Genomic DNA, 27013 nt, shown 5'->3' with positions numbered 1-27013 from the left:
GTGAGTGGTGGTTATGGCAACAGAGGAGAACTGAACATTTTAACTATTGACTGAGAAAAACATGTTGTTTATTAGAACAGATATATAGAATGCAGTTTCAACGTAAGTGATGGGGACAAAACCAAACCCCTTTTTCTGTGCAAAAATGTATTCAAAGGCTTATTCGGTGCTAATATGAAGCTTCAGTCGTCCAAATTATTTGCAATCTTTGTGGTGCCAAAATCTCTGCAGCTGAACAGGAAAACACTGAGATACAAATTTGATGCTAAAAAGACTAACTGTGGAAGATATACACTTTATTTGACTAGCTCACATTTTTAGTCAAAGCGAGGACTTTTGGATTTTGTACCCCACCACTGATATGGTTGTAATGATCAGTATGAACAGGAGAAATGATTACAGCAAGATAAAAACCTGTTTCAATGTTCATATGGGTACCTGACTGTTGTATTAAGACAGTCTTGAATAATAGTGAATTTAACCTATAAGGTAAACAGGTTGGGAAGCGCAGGTCTGAAGTATTAGTGTATGTTGTACGTTTTCCCTCAAATGGAAATAAGGAGCCATGACCAAACCATGAACACCAGTACACCACTGCCCCTATAGTATAGATGGATATACATTAAAAAAGATAGATAGATTCCAGTTAAACCTCATATTGTAGCATCAACTTATTCCTGGTGCATCAGAGTAATTTTTCTTTGCCAGTTTTTTAGGAACACGACTTGTCTGTGTGGGCTGAGAAAGAAAAAGGGAAAAAAAGGCCAACATTCAGAAAATCCCCCGGCTCTGGCATTCATATACATGCAGGCAGAGTTTAAGGTAACTCAATCTAAATTGCAATGTCAACTCATTTTATGCTAATACAATCAGAGCCAGGGGGACAGTTAATGCAAATAGAGTACATTTGCAACACATAGCTAGTCCCACATCTCCAGTTGGCCGCTGCGCCCCCCCACACACCCACACCCACACTTGCAAACACTCCCAGTTCACACTTGCAAAGTCCTTTTGGTGTGTTTGGACATTTGTTTCACACCCTGTGTTAAGAAATGTTTGTCACATACGTATCACTGCCTTCACATTAGGTAGCTGCTTGCTGCGAGTCTTGGTCCCCACTTTTGGAGCGGCTGGATATTTCATTTGTCCACCTACGGCTCTGATTGCGCCTCTCAGTTAGCCCAGGAGGGGGATGTGAATTTGAATTGCCTCCTCCAAGGTTTCTTCCATTTTAAGGAGTTTTTTCTTTGTCCAGAAAGCCTGGGCTGCTTCCATAATATAGCTGCTGTGGGTCTGTTAATCCCACTGAGACACATAGCATTAGTGTTGAATACTGATAATCCACTATAAATTAAGAAAATGCCAGTTCAATCTTTATTTTTAGCTAAACAAACATCCTACTTCAGGAACCTGTTATGACATTGTTAAAGCTTCTATGACCTGATTATCAGCATTAATAAAAAATGAAACTGCTCTTGCGTCACTTTTCCTTCACTTAGGTATGTCGTAACAGCAAAGCAAAAACTCGGGAGAGACTGAGGTTCAAGACGAAAGGTCTTCTTCAAATCTGCTTTTAGTGTGTCCACAAAATATACCTAAATGCCACATGTAGTCTTTTTAGCATCAAATTTCCTCTTTGTGTGTCCCTGTTGAGCTGTGGTGGAAGAATAGTTACAAAGAGAGGGACTTTGGCACTAAGAAGACTGTAATGCTGAAAGATATCTACTCATTTGGATGACTGAAGCTTCATATTAGCTTCATATAAACATCTCAATACATTTTTTGCACAGGACTGTAGATTAAGCCCCCATTACTTACACTGTAAATACATTATAAAGGGATTGTTTAATGGTCAGTATGAACAGGAGGGATGATTACAACAAGAAAATGATGTTTCAATGTTCATTTGTTAACCTGATTGTTGTTTTAAAGAAAGACTGGACAACTTCTCAACCCATCCTTTAAGGATTATTGCATTTCAGTGTTAAACTGATAGAAAAAAACAACCTTGGTAAATTCACTGTCATGAGTAAGTGAGAGCAGTCCTACAAGGCCTGTCATTTTATATGTGATATCAATCAAATAATCTTAAAACAAACTATATCCATTTTACTGTTTTAAATGTCATATAATGTTGGTAGCTGTAATGACTTTCTATGAGCCGAATTAAGACCTTCCATGTTTTATGGTCGTCTTTACTGTGCTTGAATAATTTATTCTTCAGATATGTCCTGCTGCTAGAGGAGTATTTCCACGATATGTGTATTATAAATAAGTAAAACACAAACAATCTCAACAGGGTCAAACTTTCGTTAATAAAAACGAATCTAGGCTAACGCTCATAAACCTAATCTTTATAATAGCGGCTCGTAAGAGAAAAACGAGCTGTTTGTATTACTCTGTAGCTGTTGAAACGGACGTGCATGTGAATAACGTGACGTGACTGGAAGGGGGACGAGAAAGCCCGTAACACCACACCGGCTTCTGCTCCATGAAGATCCGGGTCATTCATAGAAAATCTGATGCAAGCTCTAACAACATCCTGGTAACTAGAAAAACACCCACTCAGCAAACTGTGACACCCACTGCAGTGTTAAAATGTTAAAATACACTCAGAGGACAAATGTCACTAATAAAAAAATAAATAAAGAAAAAGTAAGTAAAGTATATAAAATGTCGGTGTTTTTATCTACTTCACTTATGACTTTTGAATCCTAAATATTATTATTAATGAGAAATAAATGAATATTATCTGGTATGTTTTTAGACAAAGCCATCTTAATAGGTTTAATGGATAAGTGTAGCCTAAATAATTGCTTTTATGAGAATATAACTTCAAAAAATCTAACATATTTATTTATGTCAGTAGTATAAAACACCATATAATCATCAATAACTGGGCATTAAAGACTAAAACCAATATTTATGTTTTAATGCAAAGCTACAGCTACTATAGATTACTTTTACTTTAGAAATATTTGTGGTATTTCACTCTCTCTTTATGTTTTTCAGGCTTCTCACTGCTAATATTGATTTCCTTGCGCCATCTAGTGGGTGTATTTTGAGTGGCATTTTGTGTGAAATTAAGCAGTCTTGAAACTCATCTGTTTGTTTATGAGGCATTTATTGCGGATTGTGTTTAAATAAAGCTGGGAAAACTCATTTGTGGTGGTGGCTTCTGAGAATATCCCAACAGCCAGAAGAGAGTTGAGCAAGACCAGAAAAACAAATCTGTGTGTTTACCCAGAGAGATTTACGACCTCTGCAGACAGTCAATAATGTTGTGAAGGGGTAAAAAACAAACTCAACTAAATATAAATGTAGTTCCTTTGTGTCTCAGCATCCTGATTATCATTTTTACTCATGATATGACACAGAAGTCTGCAACCCTGGGTCATCATGCAGAGACAGAGACTTTACCTCAATACAACAGTAAAGAAGTCTACAGTATACAAACACACACACAAATATACTGACTAAAATTGTAAAAATGTGCGTCCACTTATATACCAATAATTTCATTTTTTGTTCAGTAAAACAACTATTTTTCTCACAATATGAGATAAAGCAACACACAAACATAACCCATTTTCCAAATGCACGGAGAAATAAAAATAAGTTATTGCATCCGTTTAAAGACATAATACTGCACTTTATCAACATCACTGTGCACTTTGACGTACTGTATGTTTACAGTTAGTTAGTTTCATAGTCCCCGTATTGCATAGAAAATGATAACTTGTTGTGAAATGAACAACCGAAAACAGTGCAAATTCACAAATTTCTTAGAAACTAAAACAAACATAAAAGTCTACTATAAATGTTGAAATCCAGGCATCTGAAGCTGCTTTGGTTTTATAGATATAAAACACCTGAAATGAGCTTTGTAACGGATAACTGGATAAAACCATTCACTAAAAAAAAAAAAAGAAAAGTATGTTGCACAAATTGTTGGCACTCTTATCAAATATAAGGCCTTTTGGTATATTTCTAGTATGTAAAAAAGTGCTTTGTTTTGTTCTGTACAAATGTTATGAAAACATATACAGCTATAAACAAATCATCTAAAATGCATGTGGTTAGTAGCACTCTGAAATCCTCTTCTGTAAAGTGTTTAGCTTATAAACTAGTCGGTCCCATTTCATTCACAGTTAAAAAAAAAGGCTCTAAAATACACGAAAAAGATTAACACAAACTGATTTGATCTAACCTGAGACACTGTATAGCCCGTATATTACGTATGAAAAGAGTTGTACCTTTGACTGTACCTATGTGACAATAGTAAAAAGTAATCACAGTTTCCTGATTGATAGAGGCAGTGAGTGTCCATGCAGCAGCTATGACATTTCTTACCATTGTTAAAAGTAAATCTGTCCACTTCATATGTCAGAAACCACGTTAACCTCACCAAAACCTACGTTAACATTAAACGTAAAAATGTGATTTTGATGTAGAAAAGTTCTTTTTTTTTGCTGCAATTACTGTAAAAATGAGGCATTAAAACTTTTAAAAAACCAGAAGCAAAATATAAAAGTTATTGATAAAAAAAAGTAGAAATTCACTTATTTAAAACTATCCTGGTCCACTGATATGATGATATGTTTTTCTCTTTTGATGAACAGTATGTTTGTGTGGAGACTAACCACTCACACTCTTCATGTTTAAGTGTGAATACTGCATATTTTCCTATAATTCATACATCAGTTTACGAAAGCAGACTTCTAAATATCTTTGTCTGTTTTCAGTTTAACTGTGGGGTTAAATATATGCAGCTGTGCGTCTGTATTTTAAAGCTGTTGCATGTGTTCATAGTTTATGTTGAGATGGACCTGCTCCTCTGTTTCTCTGCCTCTACTCTGTCCTCCTCAGTGATGGCCCACGGTTGGATCTTTCCGCTGCCAAATATGGTGAAGAAGAGCGCACCGATGGCGTTGATCACAGCAGCTACCCAGAACACCTTTCTCCAGCCATCCAGAGTGTGCTAATAACCACAGAAGAAAAAGAAAGTCAGATCAAATGGAGGGGAGCTCAGCTGTGAGTAAGTACGAGCACATTCAACATAATTTGTCTTTCCCTCAAACTTAAAATCTAGGTTTATATCTTATTTGATGAGTCAGTTTTAACGGTCTATACAGATTTGTGACATCATTAATTCCCAGAATGACGTCACGCTTCTTTAACCTGGAGGTCAGAACAGTTCGAATGAAAAAAGGAAAGTTACACTAAAAACTAAAAGAATAAGCTCTGTCTGTGTGTGACCTTCTGTTATCCAAAGCCTCACCTCACATAGCGCTCATGTGGTCTTGTTACATGATACCGGCAATCAAACCTGTTTGGTAACGAGCGATTTGAGTGACTAAACTTCAGCTTTAGAGACTTACATCTGCAGTAAAATGTCCTGTAACGATCGGTGCAACGACGCCAGGAATGGTCCCGAATGTGTTTGTGATTCCCAGAAGAAATCCTGCGTATCTGTGGGGGAAAGAAAACATGTTCGTAATCTCAAAACACAGAGACAGTGAAATGAGGGGGGAAGTGTGTGATCTTACATTGTTTACTGGCCTCAAATATATCATTACTTTGCATGAAATTACACACTGTGTTACAGCTGCCGGGTATCATAATCTGTGGGTAACACTTTTTTATTTGCAGTCGATGTTCTTTTAATTATTTTAATGCAAATCATTATTTTACGCTGCTCTATTTCAGTCTAGCTTTTTATTTTCTTGCTCTCTTTTTATTCTTCTTTACTGTTTTCTTTTTATTATAATTGGGTTTTCTTGTTTTTAAATTGTATGTTGTAATGTTTCCAATTTTTACTGTTTAAAATTGTGTTTTCATGTAAAGCACATTGAGTTACCCCTGTGTATGAAATGCTCTATATAAATAAAGCTGCCTTGTATAATCAAAATGTGTTTATACCATTTACCATATTTCTGCATTTTCCAGACGAAACATTTTCACCTGATGTGCAAAATAACGATTAGTTGCAGCCCTGGTCTGAATAAATGACTACATTTCTGAGGAGAGAAAAGTGTGTGGCCGTTAAAACGCACCGAGGAGCGATGTCTATCTGGTTCAAGTAGACTCCGGAGGCGCTGATCCCTCCTATGGTTGTGCAGAGCGTGAGGAAGGTGACGGCCAGGATGTGGCTGCAGCCGGAGAAGCTCACAGCCACGAGGAAACCTGAAGCCGGCAGCAAACCTGCAGAGAGAGATAGATGTGTGAAGGGAAGCGTACCTACAGAAAAACTAAATTGTGTTTTTGGTGATGATTATTTGTTCATCCTGGGCCATGATGAATTTAAATATACATAACAATTATTGTCTATTCACTCTGTTCACTGAGTGTGTATCTGGATATTTGTGTCATGAACGAAATGAATTCAAACCAGATGAGGGCAGCATTATTCCATTCAAAACCTGAGCCATGTATCACAGTTCAGTCAAACTTCTCTTCTTCTCTTCTTCTCTTCAGTGACCGAATAAGTTCTTACATTTTGTACGAAACTGTAAGAAGAACTTCAGTCTAATTTCCACATACAACCTTTATCTGCAAAGTCAGTAATAAGCCAACAGAGAGAAGTAATGGTGAGTTTACAATTTTTCCACTGAACATTGAAACCTGTTTTTCTTGCTGTTATCATTCCTCCTGTTCATTATGATTAGAAGATCCCTTCATGATACACATACAATGTAAGTGATGGACGACAAAATCCACAGTCCTCCATCTGTGTAAAAATGTATTTAAAAATGTATTTAAATCTAAATATGAGGCTTCAACCATCCAAATGAGTGATATCTTTCAACATTACAAGTATTTTTTAGTGCCAAAGTCCCTCTTTTTGTTACTATATTTCCACAGCAGCTCAACAGGGAAACACAAAGAGGGAATTTGATGCTATAAAAACTACATGTGGCATTTAGATACATTTTGTGGACACACTGAAAGCAGATTTGATGCTATAAAGACTGTAAATGTTGCAGATATCCACATGATATGACAAACTCAGACTGCTAAAGTTTCATATAAGCTTCAGATAAACTTTTAAATGCATTTTTGTATGGACACACTGTGGATTTTGGTCCCTATCACTTGCATTGAAAGCACATTTGAAGGAGATCTTTTAATAGTCAGTATGAACAGGAGGAATGATTACAGTGAAGAAAACCTTTTTCACTGTTCATATGGACACCTGACTGTTGTTTTAAGACAAACTTAAAAAATTGTGACCCTATCCTTTAAAGTTGAAAGTCAGCACACAAACCAGTCATTGTTTCATTTAAAGTCCAATGTGCTGGAGAACAGAGCCAAAACAAAAATGTCCACATACTTAAAGACTTAACTTTCTCAAAACCTGGATCCCTCTGGCCCTCTGACAGTGACAGCATTTGGACACAGGGGCACACATGACACACACACACAAAAAGGATCTGAGGGGAAAACTTCTCTTGCCTATGAGTGTAAAGCTCTTGCGTACGCTGGTGATGCTCAACATATTCTTCTCGATGAGTGTGTCTGCTATGACGCCTGATGCTATGGAGAAAAACCATGCACCCAGGTAGGGCAGAGCGGAGAGGAAGCCATTCTGCAGAGAGAGAGAGAGAGAGAGAGAGAGAGGGAGAGAGGGAGAGAGAGAGAGAGAGAGAGAGTGAGAAAGAGAGAGGGGTGTCTTTAGAGCTGATGTCCCGAGTTTGTATATTCAGGAGAGGATTTGTTGATGACTTAGGTGATCACTAACTTAACTTTAACTGTTTGAACATGAAACAGGAACAAATGAATCCAAACCTCACCGATTTGATGTCAAAGTGCAGGACATTGTTCATGTAGGTGGGCAGGGAGGTGAGCAGCGTGTAGTAGGACCAGTTTGCACACATTTGGGTGATCATGATCGCCCACAGAGGGACAGACAGCAACATGGAGAGCAAGGGCAGTGACCAGCCATGACCTGTACCCTGGAGGTTCAGTTCAGATTAGATGAGAAAACACTTACACATTCACATATTCACATTATTACTTTATTATTAAAGTATACACAAATAGAATAAATAAGACTATGAAACAGTCAGCTTGAGGGAGAATGTAACTCACAAACTACTTATAGGAAAACTACCACAATCCAGTTACAAGTTAGTGTTTTTTTTAGCATAGAAGTGTTACCTACAACTCTAAAAAACACAACTCGACAATAAAAGGTCAGCAGAAAGAGAGAACGTAATGTGGAAAAAGAGAGAACGATAAGGGAAATGAAAACAGGAAGTCTGGGAAGGAACTGAAGAATAATATTCACTGCGAGCAGAAAAATTCTCCCATAAGGAGAAGAGATGTGAGGAACAGCTCAGTTTTAAAGAAAAATGACAAAAGTGCGTTTCTGGTACATCGGAGACACCTCGTGTTTCTTGTTTTCTGGCGTGCGGCACAATGTGCAGCTGTCTAAAGGTCAAAGTGCCTAAAATCACAGAAATCCCCCTCTTGGCAGCTTAAAAATGATTTGGAAATACAATAAACCCACATAAAGTGACGTCATATAATCAAACTTTTAACATGCTTTGCGTTGATAAATGTTATGTTTCATTTACTTTTATCCAATGAGGTTTACTTATGAAAAAAATGAGTTTTATATCTCATCAACAAATGGGAAATGCAAACAATGTTTTTTCATCTGTTAACTTTTGTTGTCATTTCACTACTAAAGTTGTACAGTTGAGGTTAAACAATTACAATTTTTTTTAACCAGTGACACTTTTGTAGTTTCATGGGAACATTGAAAACAGGTTTTATTTCCTCCTGTTAATTCTGGCCATTACAGCATCCCTTCTTAATGCATTATCAATGTAGGTTTCCAATAGTAAAGTTAAAAAAAACCCTTCCTTGGTTCTCTTTGACAGTATTTTCCTGTTGATACCAACAGCTTTATGCAGGAATCTCTTTAATGGTCTGTATGAGCAGGATGAATGTTTCAGTGTTCAGAAGGAGGCCTGACTGCTGTTTAAAAAAATCACGAGCTGTCTCCTTTAATGTTTCATGTGTACCTGAGGTCCGATGGAGTTGATGATGTAATCTCTCTCCTTTTCGCTGATTCGCCGGTGGGTGCGAGGGTCATCCGACACAAAAATAAACCAAAAGACGCCCCAGAGGCAACCAGCGCCCCCTGAAGGGAAAACAGAGAGAGGGAGGACTTTTTATTGTACATGTGGTGAATGATTAAAGGAATTGTGCAAGAATTTAATGCTGACAATAAATGACTGATGTCAACTGCTGTGCATCAAGCAAAGAGGAACATTATGAAGCCCAATCTGTATTGTAGTGATATTATCAGTGATATAACAAAGAGAAACAATGCTATAATATTATATGCTATAATCATATTTTGCAGTTAAACTGACTTGACTGACTAAAGTTTAAATTGTAATTCTTTTGTGTATAAACTACAAATATCAGATAGGAATATGAAAGAAAAAATTGTCCTCCGTATTATTTTTCTTAATAAATATAATTAATCCATAAATTAACTTTATACATTTTCTAGTGTGCACCTCCGTCCTTCCACTGTGGAAGCATTTAACTTCCAGTCAATCTGATGTGTGCATGTGCTGTTGTTTGTGTCAGGGTGAGTCTTTCCCTCCCTCACCACAGAGGTAGAAGACAGCGGGCCAGCCCAGGGTTTGGCAGATGTAGCCGGTGAGCGGAAGAGCCAGAAAGGCCCCGAAGTTGGCCCCGGATCCCGACAGGGTCATCAGGCGAGATCGCTCCGTCGGAGGAGCCCAACGAGCCCACATCGCCATCATGGCCGGGAACGTCACACCCTGCGGATACATGAACAGTCAGTCAGACCGGCAGAGAGACAGAGTGGAGACACAATCAACAGTATCTAATTACTTATGATATAATTTATTTTATGGATTAAAGACACAAATCTAAATCCAAGTGATAACATGTTAAAATGAAAACAATATGTTCCAACATGGTCCCAAAAACACAAGATATTGGACACTAAACTAACAATAAAATCCTAAAATAAAAATAAAAATCCACATCACCACAATTAAAATAAAAAAATAACAACACTGACATAAAAATATATTAAGTACAACAAGGACAATTTGTGATCTGTGACTATATTCCACATTTCAGTCCTAACCTGACTTCTAACAGCCATTTAAATCTTTAACAGCTGGGTGTGTGGCACAGTGCTGCTCCATAACATGGCAGCACTGAAAAAAACCCCGGAACTTCTGGCTACAATATTTACACAAGAACAAGGCCGTAGCCAGGATTTTTCAAATACCGAGGTCAAAAAGAAAACTACAAATTATACATAAGGTTAAAATAATCCATGATGTATTTAAAACGCTTTTTTGCTGTGCATTTCTCAGTCATGGTCACTCTTGTGTTCCAGTTATTTCTTATCACTTCCAACTTTGCAAATTAAATCAACTCCTATTTCAGTATTCTACAACTTCCATGGTTGTATATTTAAAAATTGTATATTATTTTCTTTGTTTGTTCTTAAAATGTGAAATGGAGCACGGCCTGCTGGGAAAGGGAGAAAAGGGCTCATCCAATGAATGAACAGTTTGCAAAATCGGGTCATGTCCAATTCACAAATGTAGACAACATATTTCTGGCGATTTTCAAGTCGCAGTTCAACATCTACTGCAGCGAATATTTTTTCTGGAAGTGAGCACTATATAACTGCTACTTAAAAATCTCCAGTAATATGTTGTGTATATTTGTGAATTTGTGACGAATCTGCTGACGGAAGCACAACACAGCTGGAGCTGTTCGGTAAGGAAACCAGTTAAATTGGACACCAGTTGGGACACCGGGGCCGGTGAAAAAATTACCGGATTTCAAGGCCTCACTCCACCGCTGGCTATAGCCGACTACTTTCGTTTTGACATGGCAGCGGTATCTGCAAGTACGTGTCACATGACGGTCCGTTGATGCAAGGATAATTGTCTCGTCGGCTATTTTCACTTCACAACAAAACGAAACTTCAAGAAAAAAATACCGAGGACATGACCTCGGTGTCCTCAATGGTAGCTACGGCCATGCACAAGAACATGAACACACAAAGGTTCTGGTGTAATAGTTATACTGAGTATGAACCATTTATATCTGTGAACTGAAGGGAAGTGTTGAGCAGCACATCTATTGATAATCTGCTGTTGTTCTGCTCTGAGCTGTGCTGACAGCAGTCTAACAGTTCTGAATTCATTGCAGCCAATGAGGGAAGTTTGATGGAATTAATTTAATAAATATAGATTATTATTTTGCATCTCCTGCAGTTTCTTCTCAGTTTTGCCCTGAACACGCTGTATCAAGCAGACCAGGCCTGATAAAAATGACACTGTATCAATGATGACACGAGAAGTCAAAAGGCAGAGTTTGTTTGTTTGTTTGTAAAAAAAATAGGATTTGTAGCACTTTTATTGATGCTACTCAATCGTAGAAATAAAACACAACATTTTGATTATTTAGTCCATTAAGTGGAAGAGAGGAAATCTTTAGAAATCATTAATTCAGTAGAAACATTACTGAACAATCATATAAATAACATGTAAAAGTGATCAAATAAGCCTATTTTATAATCTGCTTTTATATATCTGTGGTCAGCCAGTAGTTTCGACTGCAAATATTTCAATAAAAGCCAGTCTCTGATTAGATTTATCAGAAAATGTATGTATCCGTCTATTACTTCTGTAAATTAGAGGTATAAAGACAAAATGTAGGGTTAGGGTTAGGCACACTCTTACCTCCCCAATGCCCTCCAACACTCGCAGTGCAAATAGCCAGTACACCCCCCACTGTGCAGCCAGAGGGGTGAGCAGGGTGAGGGCAGCCGTTCCAAGGACACCCAAGCCCAGGAAGATCTTCCCTCCGTAGCGACCGGATAGGTAACCCCCCGGGATCTGAGTGCACAGGTAGCCAAAGAAGAACGCCCCCAGCAGCAAGCCCTGAACCTCTGAGCCCCACTGGTACTGCGGGACCTGGAGCGGGAGGATTTATAGTCACAGTAATTAAAGAAGTGGAGAAAGGTAGTGAGACAGCCTGGTCAGCTCAATCATGCACTCATTTACACCACAGGTCCCAGTTTTTTCCCCCACAATTTCTGCAGGTTCACTGTGTTAAATTTAAGTCTTTTTAAAGGTCCAATGTGTAAGATTTATTGGCATTTAGTGGTGCATTAGTGGCATCTCTCCAAGCATGTAGGAGAACCTATGAGGCCACAAAAATTACACAAACGTGAAAGGCCTTCTCTAGATCCAGTGTTTGGTTTGTCAGTTCTGGGCTACTGTAGAAACAAGGTGGTGCAACATGGCGGCCTCAGTGGAAGAAGACCTACTCCCTATGTAGATATAAAGGGCTCATTCCAAGGTAATAAAAAATCCAGGATTCTGCAGCATTTTGAGGTGATTTTACACTAATTAAAACATACTTATGAATATTAGATTCCATTTCCGTCAAGTCCGTTCAGCTGGATGCCACTCATTTCTACACACTGCACCTTTAATACTACATTAGATGTAATTTCATGTCTGTTTCAAAATTATACTGAACAAAGTATGAAAACCATTAGGGACAATATAAAAGAGCGTTATTCATTATTATATCACCTTTTGCACTTTGCAGAAGAATATAAATATAATTCCAAATTAGATTATTAATTAAATGAACAAGCAGCAGAAAATATTGATAGTAATATTGGATTAGCTAATAAAAAATGATTCATTTGTTAAAGTAACGAGTCTAGTTTTCTGACATGCTTGCAGTGTGTTAATCACTCTGGCCCCTCAGGTGGTTTGGCACAAGTCTTTAAGTTGTTCCAAAGTTCAGGATTAAGACTTCTGGTGAGGCAGCTTTTAGTTTTTATGGTCTGAGCCATTACAATAATCTGAGAACTGAGAGAGTGTTGATATCTTTAAACTTAAAACCTCCATATTTAGTCTTTTTATTTGAATATTTCATCACCATTACTTATTTCATTTAATCTTTTTTTTTATAGTAGTCATGTTTTAAATAGTTTTATTTCATCAGTTGACATTATGTTTTATTGGGTTATATCTAATTCTTATTTTATTTGAGGTCTATTTCATTGTTATTTATCATTATTATTTTTTTCACATGTGCATTAAAAGAACTTACAAACATGTTTTCTGATTTCTGGCTGCTGCAAAAACTGATTTTATTCCAAACTGTACACACCTAATCTATATGAACTAAAATTCTTAAATAAATGAAAGGATACATTTAAAAAACAAACAAACAATGAAGTGTTACCCAGTCTGGCTGAATGAAATCGTCACTGCTGTTTCCCGACGGCAGCGGACAAGCGTGGACCTTGGAGCTGTTCTGGCCCGGTGCTTGGTCGGTGTTATTCACCATGGCTACCATGGCAACACTGAGGTTGACACGGAGGCCGTAGACGACAGAGAAGCCCAGAAACATCAGCATGGCCAGATTGAGTCGAGCCGAGCAGCACTGAGGAGGAACTGTTCACATACAGTACAATGATGTCAACCATAAAACATACAGTAATTATAATAGTGAATTTTAACTGCATGTTGTTTCATACATATTACTTTTTACTTTTTAATGATATCCACTCTCATTCTTTTACTCTAAATATTCAGCTGTGTTTCTATAACTTGAAGCTTTCAACCATGGTAAGGCATGCTAATAAACAGAAAAAGACAACTCATTATTTGATCATTTTTGACCAAATAAATTAGTTATGATTTATAGGTAGATATTAAGTATTTTTTAATTTTAAATTTTTAAACGGATTACTGATAAAATTGGAAATGTAGATTCACTTTACTACTGAATAGTTAGACATTTCAGAGTATTATCATCAATATCATATTAAAAAGAAGTAGAAGAAGAATAAGGTTTCCTTCTTGTGCTTTGAAATTTGACAGTTATTAATAATTTTTGTTATAAATTGTGTAATACTCCTTTAAAAATATCTGGAAATAGAGGAAACCTTAATTTATGGGTCCTCATTGTCCTCTGCCTTGCTCATCTTTACTCCAGCAGCACGTGATTTTACTGCATCGTCAGTGTAACTGCAGCAATCTGACGGTCACCTGCATCATTAAGCGCTAACATAACCAGTAATCACTAACTCATAAGGTGCTGACGTGTTTACAACTTCTGTAAAGTATTTGCTTCATAATCTCAGACACACACCTGTAACACAGTTTGCAGAACTACAGAAATAAAGCAAAAATCATGACGTTTCACAGCAGTTATTACAGAAAAGGTCTATATGCAAATTACACTGTTTTGATTGTGTTGATGTCGAGAAACACATCCAACCAAATATAGACATCGAAATTGTTGTGTCTTGATGAGAGGAATAAATAAAGCATCAGCAGTGATTAGAGGAACCACTATGACAGAAAAAGATTTGTTTATAGTGTTTATATTAAAATAAAATAGAATTAAAAGAACTTCTTGAGAGTCTTAACATCGAGTAACAAATAAAAACATACTTTCATCATTCTCGATGAGCGGTTCACTGTCTTCACTCTCGTCCGAAGGGGGTGAGTTGATGGAGTAGCCTTTTGGTCGCGGCATGGCTGTGGCCGGCTGACCCGGGAGGTTTGAGTGTGCTAAATGATATCACTGAGCCATGACATCCAAGAAAAACCTGTCAGACAGACAAAAGATACAAACACAGACGAACGATTGACACACAGGGGGAGGAGGATGTGAGATAAACACATGACAGACGAGTAAACATCAGAAGATAAGTCAAGTGACGTGACACATCTGCAGATATTGATTAAACAGCAGCTTTTCACAAAAACATGTGAAGCAAACCACAGTGATGTCAGACACTGGCAGCTTAATAATACTGGATCATACTGATGTGTGGGGCTCGATTTGTCGACTGCTAGGAAAAATAATTGGTAATATACGTTTCGTTCAGTTTCATTTCCTGGTTCCTGCTTCTTTTCTTTGTTGTTTGTGTCAGTAAACTGAGTAGTTTTGTCTTTTGGACTGTCTGTTTGACAAAACAAGACATAAGTTTTGGACATGTTTCCCTATTTTCTGATATTTTATAAACCAAACGATTACTTGATAATGAAAATAGTCATTGGTTGCAGCCCTACTGGTTAATATAATACAAACATACACACAATGGCACTTCCTAATTTCACAAAATGATGGACAAGTCTGATCAAAACTGCACTTACAAGAGTTATTGATGCTGAGAGTGACTGGAGAGCCTAGAAGAGGGATGATAAAGATGATGAGACTCAGTACTGGTAACCGTCCTTACTGAACTGGAACCTGGAAAACCTGGAAACAAGAAAAAAAAGGTTATATTCTTGTTAGATAACCAGCTGTGTGCTCAGCTTCATATGTGTTCATTTCTGAGCTTACCAAGGTGGTTTTAAAAACGACTAAGACCAGAAAGAGAGCACACAGTTAACCTATTTTAATGTCTATACACTGGTTACCTGTTAGTTTCCATATTGATTTTTTAATAATTGTATTATTTATAAGGCACTACGTGGCCTTACCCCCAGATGACCTTTAAGTAAGGCTTCTGGTTTATGTAGGAAAGCCCCTCAGATCCTCTGGTTCTTCTCATTAAATAAAGCAGAACAAAACCTTTCAGTGAGGCTTTAACTAACTGCTGCAGCAGCTTTTAGAGGATCTGAAAACACTGATCTTTAAACTGTTTATATGGTTTTACTATTGTAAACCCAATTTATTGATTAACTATATAATATTTATTGTATTTTATTTTATTTATTATTTTATTATAATCTCTTGATTTTGTGTAATATTTTATCATTTTATTTACATTCTTTTTATTGCTTGCACTTTGTTATTATCTTAACTCATCTTTTATTGTTGTCTTACAGAATAAACTTTTTAAAGTTTTTATTTTGTTTTGGAGGGGTGGCTTTTTACCTATTCTGAGTTGTGTATTAGTTTCCAAATCCATATTTACCATCTTGTATCTTTGTCAATCTCTTGTAAAGTGCTTTGAATTGCATTGGACTTGTATTAAAAGTGCTATACTGTATATATAGAGTTTGATCAATTGATTGATTAATACTGTAAGTGATGGGATCCTAAATAAACACAGTATTTTCTGCCAAAATACTGATATGAGGTCTTGAGTTTGAATAAATGATACCTACAGATTTGTTTTACTTTGATTGTCTCTTATTTAGTCAAAAATATGTGATGTTATTAAGAACTATCTAAAGATCTGAGGCCACGTTTTCAGCTTTAAACATCTTCAATGTGGCGTTTCAAGGTTTTAACCAAACTGTGACCAAAAGAAGCCTGAATGGAAATGATGTTACCAAAATCTGAATTAAGTGAATGGAAAGAAATCAACCCACTAGTGCTGTGAACTGATACACAGTGGAAATGTTTTATCATGCCAGGATATAAAGCCTGAGTCACTGTTTTGAGTTTCATTTCTCACATGCGTTGCTGGGTGACTGTGTCACTCCTGCTGCTGCTGCCTGGGTTACGACAAATATGTCAATGAGGAACCAAGACAAAATAAACTTTTTTTGGCTTGATGATGGTGCATTTGGTGGGGGGTAGGTTGGGTTTCATAACACCATGACTTGGAGAATTTTTCTCATGACAGTGGGGATTTGCAGCGTTATCACAGTACATGAGTACAAGAATGTCACAAAGATCCTCTTGAAGCAGCTGGTCTGAGATGATAACATCAATAAACAGTTACAGTGGTGAATGACCCTTCAATGATCACTGTAGTCTGAGAGATGTGGCTGAAACATTCTTGTATTCTTCCGTCTGTGTACGTCTCACATTTCAGGTCAATGCATATTGTCTTAACCCTTACATACTGTTCAGGGTCCCATTTTTTATGTTTTTACTTTTTAATGATACACCTTAAAACTTTCCTTTTAGCCAGAAATTTGATAACTTTGAAAATGTTTTGGTGTAACTGTACACATTTTTGTTGAGTGTTTGACTCATATTTATTCAAAAAAACACTGTTTACACACATTTAATGTCATTAATTGAAAGATTTATGTTCTCCAGTGCTATATAACGTTTGACCATTATATAGTGAGATTGTAAATATTTTTTCTCCATCAACAAAAACCTAAAAACTAAATAATACACTCTCTCAGCTCTCTGAAAGCTTCATCAAGGATTAATGACCAAATTGTTAATGACCGATGAGGTATTCAAGAATGATTTGAGGCTCTGAAAATATATATAAAGACTAATTATGAACAGTATGTAAGGCTTAAATGTGTCCCATGTCCCAAAACTTTGATCCCAGATGCACAAGTGTGTGTTTGTATGAAAGCAATATGACTTCCTACAGTTTTGTAACCTCTCTGTACACAAACATGTCTGTATGTACATGCAGATTACTGTATTTTGTCTGAAATGAAGTGTAAAATATGCTAATAATTATTTCTGAATGGGAAAAAGTCATTTTAAATCATTTTTTTCCTCATTTGTTTTAAATTTGTGTGCCAGTGTGTAGTAAAACTGTCCGTGTGAGACGACATCTGTGGCTCTCGAACTAATGATGGCTTAGTCTGAGTGAGCACATAATGCTATATATCTCACTCAGTAATCCTTTGTTTGTTGTAACCTGTCTGTCTGGTTTCCCGCATATGATTACCATCAGATAATTACAAGTAAGTTGTTTAACCAAGACAGATATCGTGCATAAGCTTATATTTGCTCTCTTAATACTCTGCGACACAACAGACTGTGAAGCGTAATGCCTGAAGATACATGAGATATTCAGATATATCATTAACATGGTCCTTTATGCAGATGCTTATATATTTTTAGTAATGAGGTTTAGATCCATAATGGTGGAACATGCCAACTAGAACTGCACTATCTGCACTGCCTATTTCTATTTCAGAGTTGATTTCAAGATCATTCTGAGCACTTTTTAAAGCACGTCTGGGTCCCTGAATATATTTCTGACCTCGTACCTTGTCATGAGACAAGGGTTGAACTGTGCACTCCTGACGCAGAGCACTTCTGATGGTCCCAGGGTCTATACTTAAGAAAAGCAGAGATCGAGGATTTGCTGTTGCGACTCCAGCTGTGGCATGACCGGCCTGCAGAAATGATATTAATATTATTTAGTTATTTTTTGAAAGGTTGTTCCTTGTAGATTTACACATAATTAAGCTGTCATAACATCAGTGTGACATATTGTTCTTAATTTTGACACGAGTTGCGACACAAATAAAATATTTTAAAGCAATTACTGCCAGATACTAATAAGCTGACCAACATTTCATGTATCCTTAATATATTGTGCTACGTGTATCTTAGCAAAACATTTGACAGCTTTGGAGGCACCACAAAAATATACTATATTTGCCATGAGCCATGTGACCCGTGTCAGCAGTAAGTGTCCAAGTATGTATGTGTGAGTCTATCATGAGATCCTCAGTAAAACGGCTCAATTCATTTCTTATTCGTGGAACAACTAAGTTATTATAATCCTCTCCTAGCAAATTACCCATCTGTGCTTCATAGGTTGGGGTCAACTGGGTTTAAAATAGTCTGTTACTGTGTGGAAGGTTTTTTTTTTTCTCCAACCTTTTTATTTGATAAGTAATGTACTGTGAATGAATCACATTACCAGCATGAAACACACTTCATATCATGTGCAATATGGGTTTCAGTTACTTAATGAATGAAAAAATGCCAATCACAAGTTGGAAAGTTGTCAGTGCTCCAGTATCTATAAAGGGCAGGTATTTGCCAATTTTACCAAAAATGCTTGAAGTAATTTACCAACAATTAAATTTTTAGCTGATTCATTTTCTGTCTGGTTTACTAAATCCTTAATGCACAAAACAAAATGCAAAAATCTGATTTAATAAACAACTAAAAAGATGGATTCTTCATTTATAATAGTTTACAGTGTAACATTTCCCTCACAAAAAGCCTATTTCATGACTCCTAAAGGACTCTTTCGTGGCTGAAATTAATTCTGGGGGACTTTTCTAAAGTGTTTAACACCATCAGCAGTAACCTACTTCTCATAAATCTATCATTTCTATTATTTTTTCCTGTTAATGTCCAATTATGAGTTAGGTGATAATGTGCCAAATAACATACATGCCAATGAGTTAACGTAGTCTTATCACAAAAAAACCACAAGGGACTTTAAATAGCCACAGTAGCTAGTTACAGATTAGTAAACTAGCTAGTTAAATGCGTTTTATGACAAGTGTGTACATTTTTAAAAACAGCTTACCTTGTATAGATTCTTAATTAAAGCTCCATTTGTAGTAAAACCTTAAATCAGACAAAGATACAAACTGGAAGGATTTAAGTCACAGCACAGCCGGCAGGATGACACAGTCATTGTGTGTTGCTGTTGTTCTCTCCTGGCGTGAGTAGAAAAACAGTCATATGACCAGAGGGGTTTTTGAGGAAACGCCGATCTAAAAATCGACTGGAGTGGCTGCAACATGTTAGAGATAAAACTAGTGAAAGCAGTGAAACCAGTGCTCATTGTTTACAGATCTGCACTCAGGATGTGACGTTCAGGCACCTGACCTAGGACAGGCCCAACCTCCTTTAGGGGTTGACTTTTGATTTTCGACCATATTAGCTCGATGGAAAATATAATTCAAATGATCCCAAAACACTGAATCTTCTTTCAAGTTTATTTCCCCCCACTCTAAAGTTATTTATCTAACAAGTTAAAGATAGTCGGGAAGAGACGTTATTTCCTCACGAATTGAATGTGTTGTTATGGCAACGGATCTGTCCTCTGTGTTGTTGCTATGGACTGAAGATCACAACAAACCAGCTGCAAACAGTTCGTGTTGATTAACTTGTTCTGAGTTTTTTAGAGGTTACATTAAATTAAAACATCGTCGCATTCATGGCCCATTACAGAGTAAGTATTCGGTGTTATATGCTTACTTTACTGTAGCTGTTTCAGGTGTGTGGAAAAGTTATGAAACAAGCATGTGCTAACTAACTTAGCGAGTCAGTGAACGCATCACAAGCTGAAGTGTCTTTGCTTTTGTTAAAATGTCATCTTATATATATAGACCCGGCCACATACTTTTTTTTGTTGCAAGATTAAAACCCTGTCAGACGTGTGCTGCTAACTTAACTCATATTTTTGTCATGTTTCAGGCCTCAGAGTCGAAGAGAGAACAATTTAGAAGATATCTGGAGAAGTCTGGAGTCCTTGACACTATAACAAGTGGTGGGTATTCAACAAGCAACTCATGGGCTGTATTTGACATGTAAAGCTATATTGATTAGTCCCTTCAGAAAACAAGAACAAACTAATCTTACAGACTAAAAACCCTTCTCTTAAAAAATACATGAATACATTTGGCATAGCGCTCTGGTATATTTGGTAAGGACTACCAAATGATCAGTTTTTATTCAAGAAGAGCAGACAGGGTTTAAAACATGGGCATCTCAGGGTATAGCTAAAGTATCTGACTTCTATAATGACAATGACTTCCTCTATATATTAGTCATTTGGGGAACTTAAGGCCACATATATGGAGTTCCCTCAAAACATTTCTTTAAATATCTGCAACTGAGAAGCTTCATATTCATACACTCCAGGCAGTGTAATAGTTTGAAACTTCCCCCTCTGTCTACCCTTGACGATTTCACATTAAGATTTTCAAACTCTAGGGGGCAGGTGTGTTTATGAAATTACCTGTTTGTAAGTAAACCCAAGAGAGTCATCACCAAACATATGAAGAACAGATTTGCAGCAGAGTTTAACAGAGGAAGAATGGTCCAAAGCATGTTATTGCAATACAAATGGATAAGCAAACAGTATATTACCCCAAGTAGGCTGCACCTCTTTAACCCAAATATTCCAGATACTTGCATTAAATGTAAAAAGAAAGAAAGTGTTGGACCTGGCCAGTCGAATCATTATATTTACCCCAATGACTTTGTGACCATTAAAAATGAAAGATCCTTACTTTAATATCTGTTGGGTTTTTTTAGAAGCTAAAAGATATATAACCTGTTCATGGAAAACCACCTACCTATCTAGTTTTGGAAAATTTGGAAAGTTTTCTGTAATGTCCTTGAGAAAATTTTTATTGAAGTAGATGTTTGAAATGATGAATTGAGCTGGGGTTTTTTATGTTTTGTTTTGTTTTTTAGTTACTATAATGGTTGTAGTATATACAGTTTTCTATTGTTACTGTATGTTTGTTATACATATGAATAGGTGTGTGTGTATATGCTGATATAATTTTTTACCTTAAGAACGCTGACTTTATTTTTGTACCCATATGTGACTTCTACATTCTTCTGTGATGTTCCTTGTTTTAAAATAAATAAATAAAATTCAGTAAATAAATGTTAAAACAAACAAAAAAATCGATTAGTTGATCTACAGAAAATTAAACGGCAACTACTTTGATAATTGATGAATGAGTTTGGGTCGTTTTTTAAAAAGTAAAATCCCAACATTTTCTGTTTCCAATTTCTTCTTACATGTGACTATTTTCTGTGTTTTGTGCCTCTATGACAAACAACTGAATATTTAATTAGTTGTTCTACAAAATATTTGTGTAAAATGTCACACGTCTTGTTTTGATAACAACAGTCAGTAAACTAGAGATATTCAGTATACTATTACAGAGGAATTAAGAAACTAGAAAATCTTCATGTTTGAGATGCTGGGACCAGAACATTTGGACACTAGTGTATTTCTTAAAAAAAAACTCAAAATAACTAACCAAGTATAAAAGTAGGTGGCAATTAATCATCTAAGCGTTGCATCTCTACAAGTGAGTCATTGTTTAAGAAAATATTCAACAAATTATTCAATCATGAAAATAATCAGTAGTTGCAGCCCTACAAACGATGGTGTTAAACTCATTCTTTAACTCACTTTTCACTGATAACCCTGCTGTGCTGCTACCTAACCTTTTTTTTTTGTCTCTTACAGTTTTAGTGGCACTTTATGAAGAGACTGATAAGCCGAATAATGCACTGGAGTATCCTTTTCTCTTTTATATTCAGCTGTACTGACACTTAAGTCACAATAAATAGATGTCATAAATTTCATGTTGTATTTTTTATGAGCCAGTTTTTCTCTTTTAACAGAAGAAATCTCCATTGTGGTTCATAGTCTCTGGTAAAAAGTACAAAAGCACGGCGGCCAATTGTCGTGACTGCCAGTAAAACATTTAGCTGTTTAGTTTGGTCTATAATGTCCAGTACATGGTGCATCTGATAAGATATAGTGACAGAGTTTATCTGTATCCTACAAATTGGTGCTTGTAAAACGAAATGTTGCACCTGACTTTTGAGGTTGGTTTGTTGCTGCCCCCAAAATAACCTGGCAACAGAAACAGAGGTAGCCACTGCAAACACCTTATACCACATCCTGTACAACACACCCTGCAAATACCTCAGTAATGCTTTGTGATAGCATTGTATGTTTAAACAGGAAACTATGTATTTTAGCAACTCAAGATTTTGTTAGATTTCCAGACAAGAGACTCTTTACATAGCCATAGAGTCAGAACTTTGTCTGGTGTTGCAGATAAGACTGCGATATCTCCCCTTTGAAAGTATTTGTGGCATGTTTAAAATGTCTGGAAATCATCTGGAGAGATAATTTAACTGCTAAATTGAGCAACAATGTGAAATATGAAACCTACTTATAGCAATGTTGCAATATCACAGTCTCAACAGGGGTTTAGATGATTGTGTTCAGCTGTGTTGCCGCCATGTTCAGCGTCTTCAATCCCACTGAACACACTCAGCACATTGGACAAATGTTAAAGTCATTCACAGGGAGCTTGTTCTTAAACAAAGCTTTTTTTTTCCTTGCTGAAGTGTCCGCTATGAGTCATCACTGTCATTTTTTTCTTGAGAGCACACATTGACCTGAACCACCTACACAGTTTCATAAAGCTTCACCTTGGAGCATCTGGTCCAGAGCCAGCAGATGCTGAGGCTCTTCGCATGGAGCTGTCTGATCTACAGCAGAAGTGCAACCTGCTCATGGAGGAGAACAAAGAGCTGAGAAACAAGGTGAGATGATGGCAAAATATTTGATTCTGAACTGATGTTGAGCCGTCTCTGTTTCTCTAACCTCTGCCCTCAATGTAACTTTTCAGCTGATGCAGTATGAACCATCGCCTGAGGAGGGAGCAGCGGAGTAGAAGGGAGGGGTTTGTGCTGTCAGAAAATATTAAACAGAAACATTTTTTGAGTATGTAAATCTTTATTACATAGTAATGGATGTACAGTGAGCACAAAATCACTGTTAATTTTTGTTATATAACAAGGAGCAGGTTTTGCTTTCTCACAAATAAATTCTTTTTCTAAACGTACAATTGGTCCTCTGTTTTCAACCAAAAAAAATCTACTTACATACTCGGCCACTCATCTGAAATAATGACTCATTTGAAAAATTATAAATTTTTTAGAAAGCTCCAAAACGTAAGACATTTTTATTGATATTAATTTCATGACAGAATATCAAGTAAAAAAAATATTTTTATACAAAAGCAATAAAGTACAGGTTGCTGCTCATATGCCTGATGGGGGAAAAAATGGTCTGATAGATGACAGAACATTTAAAGATGCTAAGTAAAGGTTGTCATACCATGTTTTGCACTTATTTCATTGTGGCAGGCACATTCAGAGCAGGATATTTGATGTAATGTCAAACAAGTTGGAACGGGTCAGATTCATTCAGAATGCGTCACTAAATTAAAAAGTATCCTGTTGCATAACATAACAGCAACAGCTGCCTAAAACAACATTATAGATTTTTGGTTCAGTTTTCCATTTCCTTTTAATCATTCAAACAGAGCTGTTGGACACAGCCAAATCATTATAGGTCTATTTGGATGCCTGTAACAGGCCCAGAAAACAGTGCATTCTTTTCAATTATCTTCGGTGAAAAGGGTTTTATCTCCTTCGCAGTGGCTTTTTGTGCTTGTTTAATGTTTTGTGTGTGGTAATATAACAGTATTCACATACAGATGAAGACAAATAAAAGGAAAAAACAATCTAACATGTTCTAGTAAGGCGTTGGGCCACCACGTGTCACCAGAACTTCAATGCACCTTGGCATTGATTCTACAGTCTCTGAACCTTACTGGAAGGATGAACATCATTTAGTGTTTTCATGGTGGTAAGAGTGTGGTCTAACATGTCAGTCCAAAATCCCCCATAGGTTTTCAGTTGGGTTGAAATCTGGTGACTGTGAAGGCCACAGCATATGATTCACATCATTTTATACTCATCAAACCATTCAGTGACCCCTCGTGCTCTATAGATTGGGGGCATTGTCATCCTGGAAGAGACTACTCCCATCAGGATAGAAATGTTTCATCATAGGATAAATGTGCTCAGTTACAACAACTTTGTGTTGATTTGTAGTGACCATTAACTCTAAAGGAACAAGTGAACCCAAACCATGCCAGCAAAATGCCCCCCACAGCATAACAGAGCCACCAGATCCCCTTACTGTAGGGGTCGAGCATTCAGACCTGTACTGTTGGATTTTTTTCCTTTAATTTGTCACTGGTCTTTAGCTTGAAACCAAATACGGCTTTCTGAGGGGTTTCTGTTGCAGTGTTGGGAAATTGAGTCTGTGGTTTATATCTGCAGATCATTTGGAGCTCGTCTACTGCTGGAACTGCTCGCCGCTGACACTCGGCGGTTTGGAGAGGAGACTGTGGGGCTGTTACTCTCACGGCTATGTCGAGATACAGAGCTCAGCTCCCCTGCAGAGTCCGGGCTCTGGGACCTGCTCGGTCTCTTAATGTCTGATTTGGAGAGCACTCTCGCTCTGGGGCCGACACAGCTGCTACGTAGCTTCATGCTGTTGTTCCCATGGTAGGAATCTCCACTGTCTGAGCCATTCCCCTCTACTACTGTGGAGCAGTTCCACGGTGGACTGACCCTCCTTTGCTTCCTTGTAATTCCAGACAGTGTGGTGCAGGACGAGGTGTCTGCTACAGGGAGGGTGGGATACTCAGAGCTTGCACATACCAGGTCCTCATGGGGCGATTCCTCTGGTTCGTCCTGTTTGTCAGCAGGAGGAGATCGGGTCTCGCTGCTTGTGTTGTTGGAGTTGCTGTTTTGCTCTGTGGGGCTCGGCATGCCCTCCTTGCTATCCTTGTGGCTTTCTGGCTTTGCACCAGGGTCTCCCTGTATTGGGACGAAGGCAGAGGAGGCATTGAGAAGAGGGTAATTGGGTCCATTGCCCTGCTTCTCCAATAGTAACGTGTATCCACTTGGTGCTGTGGGAATAGTACTCTTGCGAGGCACAGACGTGCCCATGCAAACCTGATGCACAACTGAGTTCTTCTTTGACTTGTTGACGTAATAATCGTCAAGGTCATCTTTGAGATGTGGGTAGTAGTCCAGGAAGCCCTTCTTAATCTTCTTGTAACTCAGGTGTATGATCTCAAGCAGGCTGAGAAACAGGGAGATGGAGGCGATGGCTTGCATGAACATCATGAAAACAGTTTTCTCTGTGGGCCTGGAGACAAAGCAGTCCACAACGTTTGGGCAAGGCTCCCGTTCACACTTGTACAGAGGGCTCAGGCGGTGGCCGTAGAGAATGAGCTGGCCCATCATGAAGCTGACCTCGACCACTGAGCGAGTAACAATGTGGGCTATATAAGTACACAATAGAGAACCCCTCAGTGGTGCCTTGTTGAGCTTCCCCTGCTCCAGTTGCCTCACCTCCTTTTCAATCCTCCTCCGCACCTCCACCAGCTCTGTGTCCACAGCCTCCAGCTCTCGACGAAGAGCCACCTTCTTGCAGTGGCGCTCCTTCTCTAGTGCTCGCAGTTGGTAGATGGCGTGACCCATGTAGACCAGTGAGGGGGAGGACACAAAGATCACCTGCAGCACCCAGTAGCGGATGAGGGAGATGGGGAAGGCTTGGTCGTAGCAGACGTTCCGGCAGCCAGGCTGCTCGGTATTACAGACAAAGTCGGACTGCTCATCGTTCCACACGTCCTCCGCAGCGACGCCCAGCACCAGCATCCGAAATATGAACAGGATGGTCAGCCATATCTTACCCACCATAGTGGAGTGGATATGCACCTCCTCCAAGATCCCACCAAGGAAGTTCCAGTCTCCCATTTTTTAAATTACAAGTGCTGTAAGTGGGACAAAATAAGTTGAATTAATTAGTTATTAAGCGAGTAGCATTATTATATAATATTATTTCTCATCATATTTTGCTGCGTCCAATGAAAAAAAAGTCAAAGACAGCAGGTGACAATGAAACAAAGATTTTTATAGTAATCAGTTTAACACCTTAAACTAAAAGGTTAAAGTACCTTTATATTTGTATTAGTTGTTTCATTATATTGTTTTTATTACCTGTTATGTACAGATTATATTCAATTAAATTCAAATTTGCTTTATTGGCATTAATGTCACAATAACAGCAATATTACCAAAGCATCAAGAAATCAATGAAATATAATAACATTTAATATAACATTAAAATTGATATATATTAATTATATATAGTGTATCTGTGTATATATTTATACAGAATATCCTATGCCTGTGTTGTATGTGTGTGTCTTTCTATCTTTTAGAGAACCAATTTCAGCTGAAAATATAAGGTATAAGCACTGTGAGGACATTTTGGCCAATTTTTATAACTTAAAGGGGCAATTTTAGGGGTAAAGAAAATACAAAGTCCACACACTGTAGCTCCCAATTTGAGGGTTAAGACTTGGTTTTAAGGTTAAAGTTAGATTGGGTTTAGGTTCGGTTTAGGGTAAGGGTTGCATTTAGGCATTTAGGTGTGATGGGCAAGGTTACAGTAAGGGACTAGGGAGTGCATTATGTCAATGAGGGTCGGGTCCTCACATGGGTTTAAAGACAAACATGTGCTCCGGTCATATTGGGCAGAAAGATAATCCCTGTCTCTGTCTCCTTGGAGTATTTTTAAATTTTGAGACGTCATTAATCTCTTTAAAATCTGAAATTACAGAGTTGAAGTTGTTAAAGG

At 37.5% G+C, this 27013-nt stretch overlaps 3 protein-coding genes across 5 annotated transcripts; 1 reads left to right on the top strand and 2 right to left on the bottom strand.

Annotated features, from left to right (window-relative positions):
* Positions 1-3118: 3118 nt before the first annotated feature.
* si:ch1073-513e17.1 (sialin) lies at positions 3119-19365 on the bottom strand. Of its 3 annotated transcripts, none has more exons than XM_062436277.1 (13): positions 19262-19365; positions 17972-18107; positions 15210-15315; positions 14502-14659; positions 13285-13496; positions 11760-11993; positions 9632-9806; positions 9033-9151; positions 7794-7955; positions 7456-7588; positions 6057-6204; positions 5382-5472; positions 3119-4981 (listed from the first exon to the last, which is right to left on the bottom strand). In XM_062436277.1, the coding sequence occupies exons 4-13, from the start codon at positions 14584-14586 to the stop codon at positions 4814-4816; spliced, it is 1527 nt and encodes a 508-aa protein (XP_062292261.1). In that variant the 5' UTR covers positions 14587-14659; positions 15210-15315; positions 17972-18107; positions 19262-19365; the 3' UTR covers positions 3119-4813. The 3 variants fall into 3 exon arrangements, with proteins under 3 accessions (XP_062292261.1, XP_062292260.1, XP_062292262.1); XM_062436276.1 differs by having other exon boundaries at positions 17979-18107; XM_062436278.1 differs by lacking the exon at positions 17972-18107 and having other exon boundaries at positions 19262-19329.
* Positions 19366-19592: 227 nt separating this feature from the next.
* Positions 19593-23325, top strand: mycbp (MYC binding protein). The gene is made up of 5 exons (XM_062436046.1): positions 19593-19912; positions 20158-20230; positions 21956-22004; positions 22920-23049; positions 23136-23325. Exons 1-5 carry the CDS (start codon positions 19898-19900, stop codon positions 23178-23180), a joined length of 312 nt encoding a protein of 103 aa, XP_062292030.1. The 5' UTR covers positions 19593-19897; the 3' UTR covers positions 23181-23325.
* A 1192-nt stretch (positions 23326-24517) lies between these two features.
* LOC133996085 (gap junction alpha-9 protein-like) lies at positions 24518-26127 on the bottom strand. The gene has a single exon (XM_062435645.1). It carries the CDS (start codon positions 26125-26127, stop codon positions 24628-24630), a length of 1500 nt encoding a protein of 499 aa, XP_062291629.1. The 3' UTR covers positions 24518-24627.
* Between the last annotated feature and the right edge of the window lie 886 nt (positions 26128-27013).

This window comes from Scomber scombrus, chromosome 16 (genome assembly GCF_963691925.1).
Source record: "Scomber scombrus chromosome 16, fScoSco1.1, whole genome shotgun sequence".
In the NCBI taxonomy this organism is placed as follows: Eukaryota; Metazoa; Chordata; class Actinopteri; order Scombriformes; family Scombridae; genus Scomber; species Scomber scombrus.
Note: the sequence above shows the minus strand (reverse complement) of the source record. Positions and strands in the feature narration are given on the sequence as shown.